The 21283-nt window shown below is 37.0% G+C and overlaps 1 protein-coding gene across 1 annotated transcript in view; it reads right to left on the bottom strand.

The window, feature by feature from the left end:
* Positions 1 to 21283, bottom strand: part of LOC126188640 (dynein axonemal heavy chain 6) — a 1044937-nt gene that overhangs the window by 438478 nt on the left and 585176 nt on the right. Inside the window, exon 83 of the mRNA XM_049930241.1 lies at positions 5388 to 5571. Coding sequence (XP_049786198.1) covers positions 5388 to 5571 — 184 coding nt within the window. The remainder of the gene's footprint in view (positions 1 to 5387; positions 5572 to 21283) is intronic.

Here is a 21283-nt window from a genome sequence, read left to right as displayed (position 1 = left end):
AAGATCACCTCATTTAATTCAGTTACATTCCATTACAATTGTTTTGCTTTTGTTGTTATTTCTCTACATTTGTGGTAATGATCTGAAAAAAATGGTTCAAATGGCTCTGAGTAATGTGGGACTTAACATCTGAGGTCATCAGTCCCCTAGAACTTAGAACTACTTAAACCTAACTAACCTAAGGACATCACACACATCCATGCCCGAGGCAGGATTCGAACCTGCGACCATAGCAGTCGCACAGTTCCAGACTGAAGCACCTAGAACTGCTCGGCCACACCGGCCGGCAATGATCTGAAACATGTACTTGAATTGCTCTTTTCACTTTTCAAGTAACAGTTCAAATTCTTGTGACTGTACTATAGTGTGTCAACACTCTACTCATATAAATGTGAAGTAGATCTGAATTGAATTGAATTTACACACAAACACACACACACACACACACACACACACACACACACACACACACACACACACACACAAATACTATATCATTATTGCAATATTAAATAATATTATGAAATTACTTCTGTGCAGTCCATTGTCAGTGATATATTGATCTTAGATGTGGATACCTATGGAAACAGTGAATCTACACATCTGAGTTGCTAACAAAGCTGTCATCCAGGTTGGCAATGGAAGACCAAGTTTCACAAGTTCTCTTGTTAATGCATTGTACTACTTCCATGTAGTTTGGTGCACCCAATGGAAAGGTGATCTGCATCCTCCTCTTCTCCAAGAACAGAAAGGTGTCTCTAAGGTGTGTAGCCTGAGAAGTTGTTTATGGAAGTATCTGTACTTACATTTGAGTCTGGTTAGAAGAGAGATAAGATGCTTAGACAGTGACTTTGTAAGAGATTTATTGGAAAACAAGACTATGAATTGTTGTGTACTTCTTGACTTTCAATTTTCTTGTCAATCTCTGTCTTGCATATTACCCAATCTTCCATCTTTAAGCTCTCAGGTTTTCAAATCTTTTCTGACACAGCCCCCAAAAATCAGTTTCCATTGTTTGTTTTGCCTTGCAGCAACTCCATATTTGTAGTTTTTGGTCCTATTTTACATCCTTCATGGATGAATAGTAACAACCAATCAGAGAAAAATGACAACACATGTTCTGCAAATGTAGGGGTAAGCAATGTTTCTTTAGTTTTCTGGCTAGCACTCAGAGCACTATGTAAGTGCTGCTTAGGTCCTGATACAAAGCTCATACTGTAGTAGATATGAGGGTTGGAACTTAAATAGTGCAACTATTTATTCACAACCAATACAAAAGAGTTACATGTTTGCACCTGTTACTGTCCTTCAAAGTAGTCACCAGTGTTGTGTAGAACCCGTTGTCAGTGATGTGGAAGGCACAGTATAATGTTAGCAGAGCCTGTTCTGGTGATGGTGCGAATGGAGCAGTCTAAAGTTATGGTGATTCTTGTGTACAACTGTGATGATGTTATCCTAACGCATCACATTCCTCCATGGCAGCCCGTCAATGCACATTGTTACTGTTCATTTTCGGAGCATCACCTGTGACCAGCTTTGTGAAAGGAGCAGCGACACTTTCTGCATAACCCACCCATCATTTTGCATGACAATGCACGGCGAATACAGCGCAAGCTGTGGCTGCTTCGTTCGGTCAATGCGACTGGGACGTACTGTACCATCCACCATACTACCCGGACTTAAGTCCTTGTGACTTTGATTTGATTCCAAAGATGAAGGAACCACTTAATGGCATTCACTTCAGTACTGTTCCAGAGATTCAACATGCAGTAGACGGCTCCATTCGCACCATCAACAGAACAGGCCCTGCTAACGGTATACCATGCCTTTCGCATCTCTGGCAACGGGTTCTACACAATGTTGGTGACTACTTTGAAGGACAATAACAGGTGCAAACATGTAACTCTTTTGTATTGGTTGTGAATAAATAGTTGCCAGTATTTAAGTTCCAACCATTACACTAGCCATGCCAGGGGCAGTACTTTTATCAGAGGACAAAGCTCTCTACAGCTCAACTATTGAGAATTTCTTTAGCAGAGGGTGACTTTCACTGGGATTTGGGTGTTTGACAGATGGAGATATCTGCTTATGTCACATCTGTTCCATAACACAACTTGTAGGTAGTAAATTGTAATGGCAACATTTTGTAGATTTCTTGAAGCTCTTCACCTGCTTCCACATACCTGACAGTGCAGCGTCTGCAATTATAGAGTTTTAGATGTTTTTCCAACTCATCCTCTTCTTATTTTTTAAAAAACACTTTGTTTCCAATATTTTGCTGACAGGTGTAGTTTTGTTGGGTACTATGTCTCTTATATTTCCTCAGTGCCTGCTTGCATTCCTTTGAGGACTTGCTGACATACTGTATCCTACCACAAAGGACTGGCTCTATAAGATAACTTATGTTGAGGAAATACCTTTGTGGTGGCCTCAGTAATGTACTGTATTAGTATGGAGTAGGTCAAAGCTAGATCTTCAGATGTCTCTAACTGTGAGGGGTTAATTTTTAACCTGTCAAAATGTTTATTCCAGTCAGCTTTCTCGATTTTCCATTTGCGTGCAGGGTAGATTCAACATGCTTCTTCCTTTGTGGCAGTAAAGGCAGTAAAGTCAGAACAACTGGCAAGTGATGGGAGCCCAAGGTATTTACTTTTACTTTCGAGTTGGTTAGTATGGCCATATGAGGTGATACAAATCTGAGGTCTACTGCTGATGCATCATTCAGCAGCACTAGATTTTTGTCTTCCAGGATTGTTATTGATAGCTGACCATTGTTATTGTTGTGCTCATATCCCAATGATGTGTGGTATTGATTAAAGACACCCACCACAAGCTGTGGATTGACAAATTATTCTAATAAAGATGTAACATTGGCAGTTGATTGGAGCATGTTAGGTGGTTTGTAGAAGGTCAGTACATTTCGGTCAGATCCTGACATTCATTTGGATACTGACACACTTTGTATGTTTTGGTTGTTGCTGTTAAGTTCACAAATATCATAATGAATATTTTCTTTCAGAAATATAGCCACTCCTCTATATTCATTGTTTTTGTCACTTCTAATGATGTCATAGTCATGAAAGTGGAAGAAGTCCTCCATGGGCTTGAGCCATATTTCATAAATGGCACAGACTGACAATTTGTGTTTTGGAGTAGTGGGTGAAACTCTCTTTATTCGAGCTAAGATCTAACATTTCAATGTAGTCTGCACTTGACAACTTTTGCCATCATTTACAGAAACTGAAGAGGGCAAACCAGTAACACTAAGTTTAACATTCTCTGCTATAGTGTGAGCATCCACAGTTTTGGCTGGAGAAAGTTGTGTCAGATTGTTAGGTAAGAAACTCTGGAAAGAATTAATAAGGAAGTTTTTTGTTTGTTCACTTGTGGTGATCAGCTGAGTTTGGGGAAAATATGGATTTCTTTTTATGGTTGTTGCTAGATGTTGTTTAGCCTGCCATGGCAAGTGTTATGTTTCTTGTTGCTTATTGATGTACATGCTTAAGGGTTGGTTGTGCATCCTGTGCGTTTGTACACTGCATTGCTCTCCTGCTTGTGTACTACCTATTTTCACATGATGCACAAGCTTCTTGATAACTGATATTATTGTAAGCCATTCTATGCTTAATTTATTTTGTGTTAAGTATTCAGGGCATATTTTATTCAGTGAATTGTGAGCTCCTTTGCAGTGAACACATACAGGAAGTGCTTCTTCTGGAGATACATTAATACTACGTGTACCAGCGAACTTACTGCATATTGTATGGCTATTGCATTGTTTGCTATGACGTTCATAGTGCAAAAATTTGTAGCACTATAGCACAGGGAAAATATAGGGCATTACTAGACCCCATAGACCATGCATTTAAACATGGCCTCTGTCGTGATTTGAATGTAACGTACATACTGGTTAGGGCCTCCTGCCTGCATCTCTTTGTGTAGCCATCTTATGATATATTCTTTCTGACACCACCAGGATGTCAGACTCAGTTACTGATAGTATCTACTCCAACAGCAGGGAAGTGTGGACATTGCAAATTGTCCCTTCCACTGTTGTTAAGGGCTTGGGTACATAAGTTTCTAGGTTGTTTGGAGAGACTGCATCACTGCTAATCAGGGCATTTGCAGTTGCAGTGCTTACAATCTCAATTTTAACTCTATTCTTCTGAGATGATGAAATGTTCAATATTTGGTTTATATGTTACTGTCCTGCTGTCTGAGATTTTTTGCTGAGTGACAACAGATGCAGTCTATCAAATCTTTTGTCTATGACATCCACAAACACTATGAAAGAACAACTGTCATGTATATCATATAGGTTCAATGGATGCTTATTTGTAGGCTGAGTGTTCCTGTTATTAGACTGTCTGTTGTTGCAGGCTGATTGTTGCTAGGATGTGTATGTGAAATTGTCTGTGGTGTATCCATTGTAGACTGGCTGGCTGAAACATATGGGAGTTTATTGGCCTTGCTGGGCAGATGTTTGTCCACCCCACATTGGGGTATTGCAGGTTATGCTAGGTGACAAGCATCCCTTGACTGTTAGACTTGTTGCCTTCACAGATGGATTCATCCATATGGTGGTCTTTTTTAAGTGTTCAGGAGCTGAAGAGCACTATAAATGGCATTGAAAGCCTGCATGGTGCTACCGATAAATTAACGTGAGTGTTCGGGGCTCCCTGCCTTCACTGTACTGGCCACTGTCCCTCTTGTACCCATGACAAGTTAACAGATCACTTAAGTAGATGCACATGCACAAAAAGGCAACACACTGATATGTCAGTCACCAAGAAATCAAAGTAATGTCACAATAAAACCTGTAGAGTGAATATCAACTGCTTCTTCTGTGGAATGGTCTTAACAGTTTCTGGTTTTTGAGATCATATACAACCAACGCTACTATCAGTCTAAACTGAGAGTACACAGTTATGTTAATAATATAATTATAAATATTATATGAATAAAAACTGAAGTTAAATGTAATGAAATGTGTGATAATGTCCTTACTGAATGGTAAAATTCTATATAACTTTAGGTAGCAGAAACAACTCTGAGACTATTGGAATGTATTATAAGTATTATGGACAAGTTGACTGTGAAATAAACCACAACATTAACTTATGAAGTGTCTGATTTTGTTAAATAAAATCTGAAGACCATCATAATAAGTCACTATGATATGTTATACCAATGGAATACATATCTTAATTATTACTGTGGGTAGGGAAGGTGGTACAAATTCTGTAAACAACCATTACAAATTATACAAGGAGAATCAATTAATTGCAATTGTACATGGAGAAACTAAATGATTGAAAAAACAAAAACATATCATATTATTATAAATGAGTCTGATTGTAACAGAAAGAAGATTAATATTGGCATACCTAAAGGCATCTCCCACAGGACTCATACATAAAACTAAATGGAGCCTGCTTCTAACTCTGCTTATAAAAAACTCAAATATTCCATCTCTGTTTCCTTCATCAATACCTGCCTCCTTTGCATCATTCCTTGATGCAATGATAACTTTTTCATACTCATCAGATTCAAAAAGATTAGGCACTTCACCTGGAATGCAAATAACAATTTAGTACTGAGAACTAAATGACTAAACATCATATGATTAAGAGTTATCAAAAATTCCAGTATTCTCTAGAAAATGAATTTGCAGCAGTTAATTTCTGATTGTTATGCACTATACTAATGTCTTCCAAGTAATGAGTTTATTTAGTGTGTGAATGGTTTTAGGCTAATGGGATATAATGTAACCAAATGAAAAAAACATATTTCAATCTTGAATCTGACTAGAAACACTTAATATAATGTACAACTAGCATATAACTGTCCTTGGGTTATCTTCATGAAGAAAGAGAAAACATGTGACACATAATCCCAAATAAAACAAGTCAAAATACAGGAATATGTTGTTTTATTGAAGTCACCAGCCTAACTGGAACAACACTTATAACATTATGGTATGCTGGATCTTGGACAAAACTCTGTCATACAATTTGTGCCTATCCAAACATGTTTTACCACTGTGTGATATAATCAGTGTATTTTTATTCTGCAGTATTATTATTTATAGAAAACTATCACATTATTTTGCATTTATATATTTGGCTGAGTGTTAACTACCTATGAAGCCATAGAAACTACGCATTAGCATATCAACAACATTAGGAAAAGAATAGATTGCTACTCACCTAATAGATGACCAGTTCAGTTGCAGTCAGGCACTGTTATGCATTATAGCTTTTGGCCTAAGCTTTCTTCTTTGCTGAAGAAGTTTTTGGTAAAAAACTACAATGTGCAACAGTATTTTCATGTTACCTATTTCCAACTCAATGGGTCATCTTTAGGTGAGTAGCAATCTATCCTTTCTCTAATATCATTCACTAACTATGGTTTACATAATGCAAATGCATGATCCAAATGCTGATCCCAGATCCAGACTTCAGTTCTATAAAAAGGCAGAGGAATCTATGGATGCAGCTACAGTAGCTTAAAATAAATGTAAAAGAGCTGAAGGCAACATTCATGATTCATCTTGTGAGACTTATACAGAGAAGTGGTATAAACTACATGGAGTGCAAACAAGACACGAACAGGAAAAGATGGAAATAATGTTGTAAAGGTATTAGAATTATCAGACACTAGTAGTTACCTGAAGAACAAAAGTGGGTTTCTATTACAATGTGTCTGTTCCATATATGTGATGTTCTAAAATATGTAATGTATTCCCAAATGATTTTAAGATAGTAATGTTCTCTTCAGTTATGTAGGAACATGATTTGTTTATCACAGTTGAGTCTTCAGAACACTATGCTCCAAACCAATATCATTTTTTAAAATTTTTTGCCTTAAGGTTTAGTTTCAGTATGCTATGGAAATTGCCATTATCTACTATTCTTTCAACAAAATGCTGATTTTGTTGAAGACAGCCAGCAGGATACCTACAATTCAATATTTGCTGTGATCCTCTATGCAATGTACATGTTTCGACACAGATGCTGGTTAATATGTATTAAGTGTCAAACTGAGGGTCAGATTAACAATAATGTTGTCAGTATCTTGTGAAGAATGGATATTTCTACATTTTTCTAGAATTTATTGACATTAGGAGAACGCCTATCACTCACAATAATAGCAGCAACAGTCATAACCTTCCAGTATGCACATGGATGGCTTCTGAAGTGTATTAGGAGGAAAAAAGAAAGGTTGGGGTTTAGTGTTCCATTAATGTTAATGACATTACAGATGTAGAACAAGGATGAAGAAAGAATGCAGTCCTGCTTTGCTTAAAGAATAGTCTCAGGATTTGCCACAGAGATTTGGAATGACTGTGAAAACTGTGAAAAATATAAATCACAATGGCCAAATGAAGATCTTAACTCTCATCTTCTAGACTGTTGGTCCATTTCTTAACTAATGCACTGGCTTGGTAGTTAAAGTGTATCAGTCTCTTCTGTTGAATTATATTGAGGTGACAAATGCCATGGAATACCTCCTTATATACTGTTAGACCTCCTTTTGCCTGGTGAACTTGAAGTGGCATGAACTCAACAAGTTTACGGGAGTCCCCTGCAGAAATATGGAGCCATACTGTCTCTATAGCTATCTATAATTGCAAAAATGTTGCCAGTGCACAATTATGTGCATGAACTGACCTCTCAATTATGTCCCATAAATGTTAAATGGGATTCTTGTCAGGTACAAGTACGTGGTATGCAAATAGTATAGCTAATTCACAGGATAAAATTAAAACCATGTGGCCAGTTGTGAAGGAAGTATCTGGTCAGCAGTACAAGGTCGATGATATAAAGTCAGTTTGCAGCAAAAATATTTCTGTTAATGATAAATCAGATATATGTACAGTATTTATCAATCATTTTCTGAGCACTGATGGTGAATTAAATAAAAAATTATTTTTACTTGAATCATAAAACTTTCTTGGCAAATGCCTTTCTGAGATTGATGTGTGAAATACTGCTCTGTGATACAAACAAGAGGGTGATTGAGTCAATAATTAAATCATTTAAGACTAAGGACTCTCATGGTTATGATGGAGTGCCTAGCGGAATATTAAAGTACTATGCTGCACATGTTAGTCCTGTATTTATAAATGGTCAGTTTCCTGAATGATTAAAGTACTCAGTAGTAAAGCCGCTTTATAAAAAGGGAGAAAGGGATAATGTAGATAATTTTAGACCTATTTCTATGCCATCAGTGCTCGCAAAAGTTATTGAAAAAGCTGTGTGTGTAAGGATAATTCAGCACTTTATATCACATGATTTGCTATCAAACGTACAGTTCAGCTTTAGAAGTCATTTAACAACTGAAAATGCAATATTCTCTTTTCTCTGTGAGGTACTGGATGGATTAAACAAAAGGTTTCAAATGCTTGGCATATTTTTTAATTTAATTAAGGCATTTGATTTTGTTGATCACAAAATATTGCGCCAGAAGTTGGATCATTATGGAATACGGGGAGTCTCACAATTGGTTCACCTCTTATTTTAGCAACAGACAGCAAAAGGTCATTATTCACAATGTTGAGAATGGCTGTGATGTGGGGTCTGAGTGAGGTACAGTCAAGTGGGCGGTGCCCCAGGGGTCAGTGTTGGGGCCACTCCTGTTCCTTATTTATATAGATGATATGCCTTCTAGTATTAAGGGTAACACTAAAATATTTGTTTGCTGATGACACTAGTGTGGTAGTAAAGGATGTTGTGTGCAACATTGGCTCGGTTTCAAATAGGGCAGTTTATGACCTAAGTTCATGGCTTGTAGAAAGTAAACTAATGCTAAATCACAGTAAGACTCAGTTTTTACAGTTTCTAACACACAATTCAATAAAATGTGACATTTTAATTTCACACAATGGGCATATGATTAGTGAAACTGAACAGTTCAAATTTCTAGGTGTTCAGGTAGATAGTGAGCTGTTGTGGAAAGATCACATTCAGGATCTTGTTCAAAGACTTAATTTTACTATTCAAACAGTATCTGAAGTGAGTGATCATTTGACACAAAAATTACTCTACTTTGCTTATTTTCATTCGCTTATGTCATATGGTATTATATTTTGGGGTAACTCTTCCCATTCTAAAAGGATATTTTTGACCCAGAAACGGACGGTTCAGGCAATAGGTGGTGTAGGTTCACAAACCTCTTGTCGACCGCTGTTCTCTAGCATGGGTATTTTGACATGGGCCTCTCAATATATATATTCCTTAGTATCATTTCTTATTAACAATATTAGCTTATTCCCAAGAATAAGCAGCTTTCACTCAGTTAATACTCGGCGGAAATCAAACCTGCATTTGGATCAGACTTCCTTAAGTCTTGTGCAGAAAGGTGTGCAGTATACTACTGCATCCAGTTTCAATAAGCTACAACTCAAATTCAAAACTCTTAGCAGTAATCTATGTGCTTTCAAATTGAAACTCAAGGGTTTCCTCAAGGGTCACTCCTTATATTTTGTCGAGGAGTTCCTTGAAAAATTAATCTGATTCTTGTTGTATTGTTGATTGCATTTAATTAAACTTCTGGACTGACTTTTTGGGTTCATAAACATTTATTTTTATCTGTTATTACTTTTCAGTTGTAGTTTCATGTACTGACACGTTCCATGACCTTGGAGATTTGCTCCTAAATTTGGTCCTACAGAACTTGATGTGTAAATAAAAATACATAGAAATATAACAGAGGGAAACACTCCACGTGGGAAAAATATATCTAAAAACAAAGATGCTGTAACTTACCAAACAAAAGCATTGGTATGTTGATAGAGACAAAAAACACACAAACACACACACAAATTTCAAGCTTTCGCAACCCACAGTTGCTTCATCAGGGAAGAGGACGAGAGGGAAAGACGAAAGGATGTGGGTTTTAAGGGAGTGTGTAAGGAGTCATTCCAATAGTGGGAGCGGAAAGACTTACCTTAGGGGGGGAAAAAGGACAGGTATACTCTCGCACACACACACACACACACATATCCATCCGCACATATACAGACCCCCCCTAAGGTAAGTCTTTCCAGGGACTGGAATGACTCCTTACCCTCTCCCTTTTCAGGGATCTTTGTTTTTAAAAATACATAGAAAAGTATTCTGGCTGGCCAAATCATTCGCTCTAATTGTCCAGAATGTTCTCCAATCCAGTCATAAACAATTGTGGCCTGATGACGTGGCACTCTGTCATCAAGAAAAATTCCACTGTTGTTTGGGAACATAAAGTCCATGAATGGCTGCAAATAGTCTGCAAGTTGCCGAACATAACCATTTCCAGCCAGTGATCAGCACAGTAGGAACAGAGAACAAAATCCATCCCATATAAACACAGCCCACACAATTATTGAGCCACTGCCAGCTTGCCAGGTTCCTCGTTGACAACTGGGCCCATGGATTTATTGGGTTTGCACCACATTTGAATCCTACAACAAACTCTTACCAACTGAAATCAGGACTCATCTGACCAGGCCACCATTTTTCAGTCATGCAGGGTACAACTGATATGATCACGAGCCCAGGAGAGATACTTCAGGCAATTTTGTGCTGTTGGGAAAGGCCTCATGTTGGTTGCCTGTTGTCATAGCCCATTAATGCCAAAATTTCTTGTGCTGTCCTAATGGATGCATTTGTGAAATGTCCCACATTGATTTATGTGGTTACTTCATGCAGTGTTACTTGTCTGTTAGCATTGACTAGTCTATGAAAATGACACTGCTCTTGGTCATTACATGAAGGCCATCGGCCAATGCATTGTCTGTGATGAGAGGTAATGCCTGAAATTTGGTATTCTTGGCACACTCTTGACACTATGGATCTTGGAATATTGAACTGCATAATGATTTCTGAAATGCAAAGTCCCATGCATTTAGCTCCAACTACCATTCCACATTCAAATTCTGTTAATTCCAATTGTGTGGCCATAATCACATCAGAAACCTTTTCACATCACGCATCAGAGTACAAATGACAACTCCACCAATGCACTGTAATTTTGTACCTTGCATATGCAATACTACCACCATCTGTATATGTGCTTGTCACAATGCCATGACTTTTGTTGCCTCAATGTAAGCATAACATGTGTTACTGTGTTGAGCCCATGAGCTTATACTGAGTTATGAGTCAACAAAGAGTTTATCTTCAAATAAACAGACTTCTAAAGCAGATCCACTTCATAGGGATTCTCATGATTTGTACTCATAAGATCAACATTGTCTCTTTGGTAGTGTAGAATCTAATGAACTTTCCCAAATCTACTTATGGTTCCTCTGCTAATTGGTAAGCCATCTTCTACCTCATGTATCTTCAAAATTATCGATAGCAATATTAAATTTACTTATATCAATTTTATATTTACTATTCACCAAATAGCAGATATGCTGAGTCACAGATAGGAACAACAAAAAGACTGCCAAAAATGAGCTTTTGGCCAACAAGGCCTTTGTTGAAAAAAGACAACAGACATACACACATTCATCCAAACACAACTCACACTCATGTGACAATAGACTCTGGCAGTTGAAGCCATTCTGGGTTTTCCATTATATTTACTTTGACACCTGAATTATTTTCTGCTCTACAGTTATGAACCACACATACATCAGAAAGCAGTTATTGTACATGCTGAAAATCTTGTGAGTGCTTTTACTGATAAGAAGCATCTTCCTCATCTGGACCAAAATAAGGTCCTCATGCCACATGCTCCAGTATTTCTGACACTAATTCATACTACTTTGCCACAGATAATCACACTCCTATAATCAGTGTGTCACAATAGATGTTGTTTCCTATGTAGTGCCACAGCGTGCAGTAATCAGCTTTATCATGGTCAGATGTTGTGGCATAATGCATTGCCAACATTACAGAATTCATCTCCCACATGGAAAATATGTGATTATAAAGTATGTCGTCACTGGAATAAAAGTGCAAGTACCTTCTTCTTTAACATTTGTGCACCTGTAAATGTGACTGGCAGTTCTGTGAAGTTTTCAATAATGTCAGGTTTGTATCTTCCTGGCTTGTTGGAAACACAGAAACTGCACTACTTTCTTAAGCATTCACATTCCATTTTCTCAGAAATTCACCTGCTGTTCTTCCATACAACTTTGGACACATTGGTATTCGGGAATGATCACTTCAGGAATGATAACCACAGTCTCTTTGTGCACTACTTGTCCACTTGTGATCATGAACTGTATGCTGCCTATGCTGCTATCAAGAAATCTCTTCACACATTGAATGGGCAACAGTTCTCTCTCACCACAGATCACAAGCCACTAACATATGCTTTCCACCAGCATCCTGAGAAAGCATCACCTCATCAGCTACGACATCTCAACTATATTGGACAGTTCACAGCTGAAGCTCTCTCTCTGAGTGAAGCAATCACTGATACACAGTTGATTTTGAAGCTCTAGAAGCAGAGCAACAATCAGATAGTGAGTTACAAGGTGTGTAAGTCCAACCACTGGGCTTACAACTCCACTGTGTTATGCTACCTCTGTATTGTGACATTACCGCTAACAAACCAACACCATTTAAGACTACTGATTTTTGCCAACAGGCAATTGCGTGTTTACATGACATGTCACACCCTGGATATGAGCAACTACCAGGACGGTGAAGTGACCTTTTATCTGCCCACACATGGACAAAGACTGCAAGCAATATGTGTGACAATGTGTGGCCTGTCAACAAAATAAAATTAGCTGGGACATTAGGTCATCTCTCAGCATGTTTCTTCCTCCAAATATAGATTTGAACATGTCCACCTAGACCTTGTAGAACCTCTCTCAACATCAGAAAAATACACCTACTGCCTTACAGGCCATCGACTGTTTTACATGCTGGCCCACTTACTGCCAAAACCATTACAGCTGTGTTGTTCTGGGGATGGATTGCCCATTTTGGCATGCCTCTACAAATCAAAACAGACAAGGGAAGACAATTTGGGTCATATCTTTTGAAAGTGCTTGCCATCTTATTGGGTATTAAGCAGATTAGAACTACAGCTTACCCCGGCAGGGAATGGTTTAGTTGAACACATACACTGTCAACTGAAAGTGTCACTTCAATGTCATGAGTCACAGTGGTGGACAGAATCATTGCCCTTCATACTTCTGGGTCTCCATGTGTTGCTGAAAGAAGAGCTGAAGCCATGACTGCTGAACATGTTTATGACCAGCCACTAGAACTACCTGGCGAGCTCTTTGCCAATGAACCAAATTACTGCATTGACCCAACAGGTTTCATATAAAAGATGCATACACAAGTCTGGCAACTATGACCCATTGCTCTGAGGGATCAGCAGACTTGTTGCCCTTTTGTTTTTCATGAGCTATTGAAGTGCCATCATGTCTTCATATGGCATGACACAGTATGCAAGTCACTACAGTCAACCTATGATGGACCTTACTGTGTCATTAGCAGGGAAAACAAGACATTCAGAATTGATGTGATGGGTATACCAACCACCATCACTGTTGACGGGCTTCACCTGCTCCCTGGATTGGTACTATCTTCACACTCCACAGACTCAACAAACTCTCCAATTGCACAGATCAGCTGCAACAGATGTCAGAGGCAACTTCAAATGTGACATCAGCAGCCTGTGAACAACCCGTTGTTACCTGGTCCAGACAACATGTCAAGCTCAACAGAAAATATTGTGGACGCTGTGGGGGGATGATGAAGTGCAGTGTTACGTGCCATGAAATGCTACACATAACTATTTTAATTATTATTTTTGTTGCAATCACTGACTTATGTTTTCTCTTTGTTTTTTGTATATGTTTTAGTCTGTTGCTGAATGTGCTTTTTAATGGAGTCTTATGAATTATGCTTTAGTTTTCATGTTGCAATAAAGTTGATTATCTAGCCCCACAACAAAAAAGTGAAACAAGTTGCAAAAAAATTAATACTACTCTTGTATATGGATGGATGAACATAGTGGTTCATTGTGGTTGAAATATGTAATGAGGAAGAAAACATGTAACTGGGTAATTAATAATGAGTGAATGTAGAAAAATTAGCAGGTATAGATATGGAAGTAATTATCACAGATTTTGAGAAGAATTCAAGAGAATAATGGTCACATCACAGTTACGCACATAACACCACTTGGAAGGAATAACCCAATATCACATATTTGTGGTGCTCCAGTAAAGGACAAAGGCTAAGTTATCACAGGTTATTCCTTGAAATAAATCAAAAATTTAAACTAAAAAAAAGAAAAATAGCTATGTAGACCAGATAGAGTGATGTACTGGATCTTATGCTGGTTTACCTATATGGTATATGTTTTATTTTTTTCTGTCTGTTTTTATCCATTCATTTGCCTAAGTGATTTACAGCAAAGATTAAAATGCAGTGTGTCCACAACAATCAAGTTTGTGGAGATGGCAAAACAGGATGCAGAACATTAATTTCCTTATGTTCAGAAAAACTCCTATTGGATGTCTCATTGATCTTGTACTATCTGTCCTTCCCTGTCCATGGCAGAGAGAGGACGTGGATTTCTGTTTAGTTCACTAATGTGAAATATATTAATATTATAATAAGTTATTGAAGGGTGACACATTGCTGAATCTTCTGAGGTAAAACAATCCATGGATAGGGACTGAACAATGTCAAGCAGACTTTGACAAAATAAGGGAAGCCTTATTATGTGTAAACACACTACACTATGCTAACATGTCAAGGAATTTTTGCTTGAGAACAGATGCATCTTCACAGAGACTAGGAGCATACTTATTTCAGAACACTGAAGATGATGGGGAACCAACATCTATGATAATCAGTTTTGCTGGTCAAACACTTTCTCAATCCAGTGGTCATATTCCATGACAGAGCTTGAGGCTCTTGGAGTTATATGGGCAGCTAAGAAATTTTAGTAATACTTATGGAGCAATGACACCAAAGCCTACTGTTGACCATCAAGCACTTTCTTTTCTGTTTACATGCAAATTATTACAGCAAAGGTTGGCCACGTGGTGCATGTACTTCCAGGAACTCAGTATTGAAATCATATACATAAAGGGTAAGCAATACATAACTGCAGTCACCTTGTCAAGGACATCTCAAGGGCTTGATGAATTCTCCAAATTAGAGAACAGAATTCTGAAATTAGGTTTCGGCTTATGCAGGACAAGACACAACAACCACATTGTGAAAAGATGTGCAAGAATTTGGAGCAACTGCATGAGGGAGACTTGCAATGTAGAAAGGTAAGGCTGAAACTGTATGAAAATAATGGCAGGAATTTGAAGAAATTCTATACTATATACAAGGGAGTCCTGTTTCATTGGCGCACACTGAATCAAGAATAGCTGTGTGTGTTTACCAGAAAGTTATGTAGATGATTTCATTTTGTACACTCACAATGTACGGGGTGACTATGGGGTTTCCAAATGCACCAACAAGATAAAGACGTACGGCTATTTTCCCAACTTGTGGAGAAGAGTTCTCCAAGTAATTCAGAAGTGCATTACTTTCCAAAAGATGGAAAACTCAAAGAAGTCCATACTGATTGAACTACATCCTATAGTGCCCAAGAAATCCTTAGAATTAGTGTCCTTGGATGCTGCCAGACCCTATCCACAAGGGTAGGGGGGTGTCAAATATGTTGTTGCCTTATATGATATTTTCACAAAATATGTTCAGTTATATCCAGTGTGACAGGAGGTTCTATCATAAGCAGGGAACTCACAGATACTGTTAATGGAGAATGCTTTGTACATCATAGGCAGTAGATGGAAGGGGGGATTTACTACAGCAAACAAAATAAAACACACATCAATATTGTGATTTCACCCCGAGGCAAGCCTAATGGAAAGCATATTAAAAGAATTTAACAGGTTTACATGCACTAATACACCCCAGAAGCATGTAAATTGGGTTGACTGTATCACCATTTCAACAAATCTTTAACAATTTGCCAAACTCTACAACTGTTGTTAAATGTACTGAACTGATGTTTAGAAGAAGAGAAGTCAATGAGTTGGAAAAACAATAGCCCCAAGATAATTAGAGGAGAGATGTCACTTGAAGAAAGAGTACTCCAGGCTTTGATTAATTTGGAGGAGAAAAAGCTGAACAGAGGAAAAAGTCGTATAACAAAAGATTGGGGCACACTGTACAATTCCACGTAGGTTATGAGTTACCACTACAAACACACCCTAAATCTATGAAATATGGGAAACTCAATGATAAATGGCAACTTTTGTACACTGGGCCATTTGTAGTTACTAAAATTCCACATCCAGATGCATATAGATTAGCCTACCCTTACAGTGGAAAGGACAAGGAACTTTATCCACAAAAGGATCTAAGAAATTTTGTACACTAAAATGATTGGACAAAGGTCAAACCTCACTACCAGTAACATACATGAACAATTCAAATATTTCAATATAATAAGTATCTAACAATTGTTCGCTTAGTTTTAAGAGAAAATTTTCATTTTGTTTATTTATACATTTTTTAATGGAAGCAATGTAAGTTATAGTAAATTAAGATTCCATTCAGTGGGTCAAAAGACTATATGAAACATGATTGCTGTGTTGCTGATTCATTTTACAATATGTACATTTCTCAAATACCATGTGACAAGGCACTTAAGATGTAAACATGTGAAATAGCATTACGAAAGGGAGAGGACATGCACGCATAATAGGAGCTAACACACAGATCAGCAACCTCAGTACATGTGTAGAAACAATTTAGTACAACATGGTACTTTACTCACTGGATGCAACACAAACTTGGTATACAGCTGCCAAATAATCTATATTCTGGAGGTTTTAATATAAGTTAATTACTATTAAAATGAAGGAGTCTACACTGCAAGGATAAAACTAATACAGTAATTGTAGGGCTATGATCACATTCTGAACAAACAATGAAAAATAATGAGGTTGTGTCCATCTTGCATGTGTAATCAGAGTATGAATAGGGAAAGAATGAAAAAGGTAAGTCGAAATGTTGGAAATGCTCTTATGAAAGAAGGATCAGTTTTGTAAATTAAAAAGGAGTTGATGAATTTACACAGCCACATAAAAAGACATCTGTCTGAGGAGAAACATTATAGAATAGTAAGTCAAGGAACAACTACAGTCTTAGTTTATAAGTTATTAAGTTTCTTCACCAGGTAACAATGCAAGGACATGCTCTGGTAAAAACAGGAAGGAGAATTTAGATAGCTGGCACCAAAGAAAATAGGCCACACAGCAAAATTATATATGAATGTGACAGCATGAATGAGTGTGAGTAGATGGAGACATTACAGTATGTAGAATGTTGTTAAATGAAGTTTAGGCCTAGCAGTACCAAGGTAAAAACAGGTCAGATCACATACTAATAAGCACAAGCTACTGATATGAGCACCAAATATGAGTAGTCATGGTGCATTTACATGGGATCATGACTTATCTTAACATTCTTCTATAATATGTTCTCAGCACAACCTTTGTAGTGACATATTTAAGTACACTAAATACGCAAGAGCACTATCTTGAAGATATGGATATAAGTTACTTACACTGAATTACATTCACTACAGGTACTTTCAAACAAGGAATATTGATAACTTGTATGACACTGCATTGTTATAATTCTGCAATTAGTTCAGCAAACATTAAATAAGTAGTTTCACAAAGATGCAAAGAAGTGTGCAGAAAGAGTTTACTCATTTATTCTATGGTGCACAGAAGACGGAATTCAGCATGAGATAAATAAATGTTTCTTTCCAGTCCCTGTCACCACTCCTTGTAGAGCAGTAGACGCATTCCTAGTAGACTTGAGAGAGGTTGGAACAAGCATAGCTACATTTGCCTGTGTTGGTTAACAAATAGTGAAGATTTATTCTCTTTCATTAGCAATTTGTATTTATAGTTGCATGAGTCAGGCAAAATGTAAGACAGTTGTTTATGAATGTCATCAAACTGTACAAACATATTTTGTCCTTTCAACTGTGAAAATTAAAAAAGAAACCTACTTTAATTGTTATTCTATGTAAGGTAATGCTATGACAAATACTCATGACAAATCTGCAAGAGACAAGCAGCCTTTGGTCAGAGAAAATGTTAAGTATTGCATATTTAAAATGTTATAAGCCTCCTATGGGCAAAAGGAAAATCTTAAAAGTGTTAAATGACATACAGTGATACCGAAATGTTGTTTTCTACACAAGTTATATATGCCATAATGAATATACATGTGAATATGTATAAATTATACCATATATGTTCCTGATGTGTCAGCAACATGTATACATTGGATTATATCTAAAAAGATATCTGTCTGAGGAGGCCTTTACAAATGTCTGCTTGTGTCTGTGTATATTCGGATGGATATGTGTGTGTGTGCGAGTATATACCTGTCCGTTTTTCCCCCTAAGGTAGGTCTTTCCGCTCCCGGGATTGGAATGACTCCTTACCCTCTCCCTTAAAACCCAAATCCTTTCGTCTTTCCCTCTCCTTCCCTCTTTCCTGACGAGGCAACCGTTGGTTGCGAAAGCTTGAATTTTGTGTGTATGTTTGTGTTTGTTTGTGTGTCTATTGACCTGCCAGCGCTTTTGTTTGGTAAGTCTCATCATCTTTCTTTTTAGATATATTTTTCCCACGTGGAATGTTTCCCTCTATTATATATATATATATTGGATTAGCTATTCTTAAGTTAAAAAAAATCGATGTTGAACTGTAATGCTTATTTTGTATTTGTTATGTGAAACCATATATGTATTGACAAAATAGACGTCAAGAGGAACTATTCAGTTATGAAATGCTTGGCGTGTGCCATAAAAAGGATACATTTACATGTATTATAGTGGGTGAAGGTGCGGGTGCTACAATGATACAACATTTTTTGTTCATTTGTAGTGGCGAGGGACACTAGACTTTGCTACAAGAGACCATATTAGGTGAAAGTGTTTATGGACTTACCTGAAATTTGGTGATGCTGAATGTACGGAATGGCCTTGCATCTACATTTACATATATGTGATTACTCTGCTATTCACAGTAAAGTGCCTGGCAGAGGGTTCAATGAACCACCTTCAAGCTGTCTCTCTATCATTCCACTCTCAAACGGCACATAATAGAGTCTTTAAATAGTAAAATGTCACCAGCAGGAATATTCTGTGACTTATCCAAAGCATTTGACTGTGTGAACCATGACACTGTGTTAGAGAAGTTACAATTCTATGGTATAAATGGAACAGCATATGAGTGGTTTAAGCCATATCTACAGAACAGGAAGCAAAAAGTCTCTTTATATGCTTCAAGTGATTCAAAGGAGTTTGCGACTTCATCTAACTGGGGTGAAATTACATTAGGTGTTCCACAAGGTTTGATCATGGGTCCCCTCCTGTTTTTGATATATGTTAATGACCTCCCTTCTTATGTGAAACAAGATGCTGAACTGGCACTGTCTGCTGATGATACAAGCGTAATTATTAATCCAGTAAAAGAAAGTCCAATAGAAAATGATACAAATAAGGTCTTTGGAAAAATTATTAATTGGTTTTCTGTGAATGGGCTTGCTCTGAACTTTGTAAAAACACACTACATCCAATTTTCTGCTGCAAAAAGGATAATTCCTTCAATAAACATAACACATCAAAAGAAGTCAGTAGCCAGGGTAGTGCATACTAAGATTTTGGGTGTACACATAGATGAGAATCTTAATTGGAAAAGTCATATTTTGGATCTCCTACAGTGGCTAGGTTCAGCAACTTTTGCAATCAGAATAATTGCCAATTTTGAGGATGTAGAAATTAGTAAGCTAACATACTTTGCATACTTCCACTCTCTGATGTCATAATATTCTGGGGCAACTCAACACTTAGGCAAAAGGTAGTCACTGCTCAAAAGAAAGTAGTTAGAATAATGTGTGGGGTTCATAGTCACACATCTTGTAGGCATCTGTTTAAAAGGTTAAGAATTCTTACAACTGCTTCCCAGTACATTTACTCAGTAATGAAATTTTTTCTCAACAACATAGACCAGTTTAAAATCAACAGTGACCTACACTATTCTTTACTTAACCTATCTTTGGCACAGAAAGGGGTAAAATATGCTACTATAAAACTTTTTGATAAATTACCAGATGAAACAAAATGTCTGACAGACAGCAGTAATAGTTTCAAAAACAAATTGAAATCATGCCTCCTTGACAACTCCTTCTATACCATAGATGAATTCTTGAATATGAGTAAATAAATCTGGAGATATAATATATGCATTTTGTGCCATTGAAGGGAATGGGATGGATGTAGAAATAGTTAGGTATAACACTATAACGAAAAAAAAAAAAAAAAAGACCTTGTTTCCTGCATGCATTTCTTGTGCATTTGACACGTTCCACATCATAACAGTTTTTCCATGCTATTGATCAATGTAACATGTAACTAACTAATTACTCTGCAATAATGCAGCTATGGGCTCTAATAACTTTGAACATACCCTTTGCTGTGGATGGACTTACAAAATTAAACTTTCAGAATATGTAAATAAAACAGTAAAATAAGGGAGAACTGCCACATCTATGATGTACATTAAAATAAGATTGACCATCAATAAATGTATTTTAAATCCCAGTCAGACCAAAGATACAATATAAGTAATGACTGAAAATCAACAGTAATATCTTATGATTGTATGCAGAAAGGCCTCCGTTACTGTATACTGCAATTGTGGACCCTGCCAGTATGGGGCAGTTGTATTGGAACTTATTCCATTTTCCTATAAGGATACATGTTTTATTTTTCTCAGTCTATTTTTATCCAGTCATTCATCTAAGCTGTTTATGGAAAAGATTGAAATGCGGTATCCCCATAGTAATCAAGACTGTATGGTTCGTGAGAGAGTACGAAGAACATTAATTTTCCTATGTTTGTAAAAACTCCTATCATGTGTTTCATTGTGTTTGTACTGCCTGCATTTTCATGTTCAGGATTGAGGGGATGTGAATTTCTGTTTAGTTCACCAATAATGTAAAATACAGGGAGATTCATGAAGCTATGCGAATATTTTAATATGTCATTCTACTAGAGAACTAAAGAAAAATGTTCATATAAACATAGGTCCATAAATGTTTAGTTTTATAGAGTTATGGCTAATAAAAGATTTTGCCTGAAATTTAGCAACATTGATAATATGAAGCCATCAAAAAACTGTACAAGGTTAAAGTAAAGCATGATTTCCATTTATTTTGTTGTTATTGCTCTGGTGAATCTAATAAAACATGTCCCAAACGTGTATCTG

This window comes from Schistocerca cancellata, chromosome 5, assembly GCF_023864275.1.
Source record: "Schistocerca cancellata isolate TAMUIC-IGC-003103 chromosome 5, iqSchCanc2.1, whole genome shotgun sequence".
NCBI lineage: Eukaryota > Metazoa > Arthropoda > Insecta > Orthoptera > Acrididae > Schistocerca > Schistocerca cancellata.
Note: the sequence above shows the minus strand (reverse complement) of the source record. Positions and strands in the feature narration are given on the sequence as shown.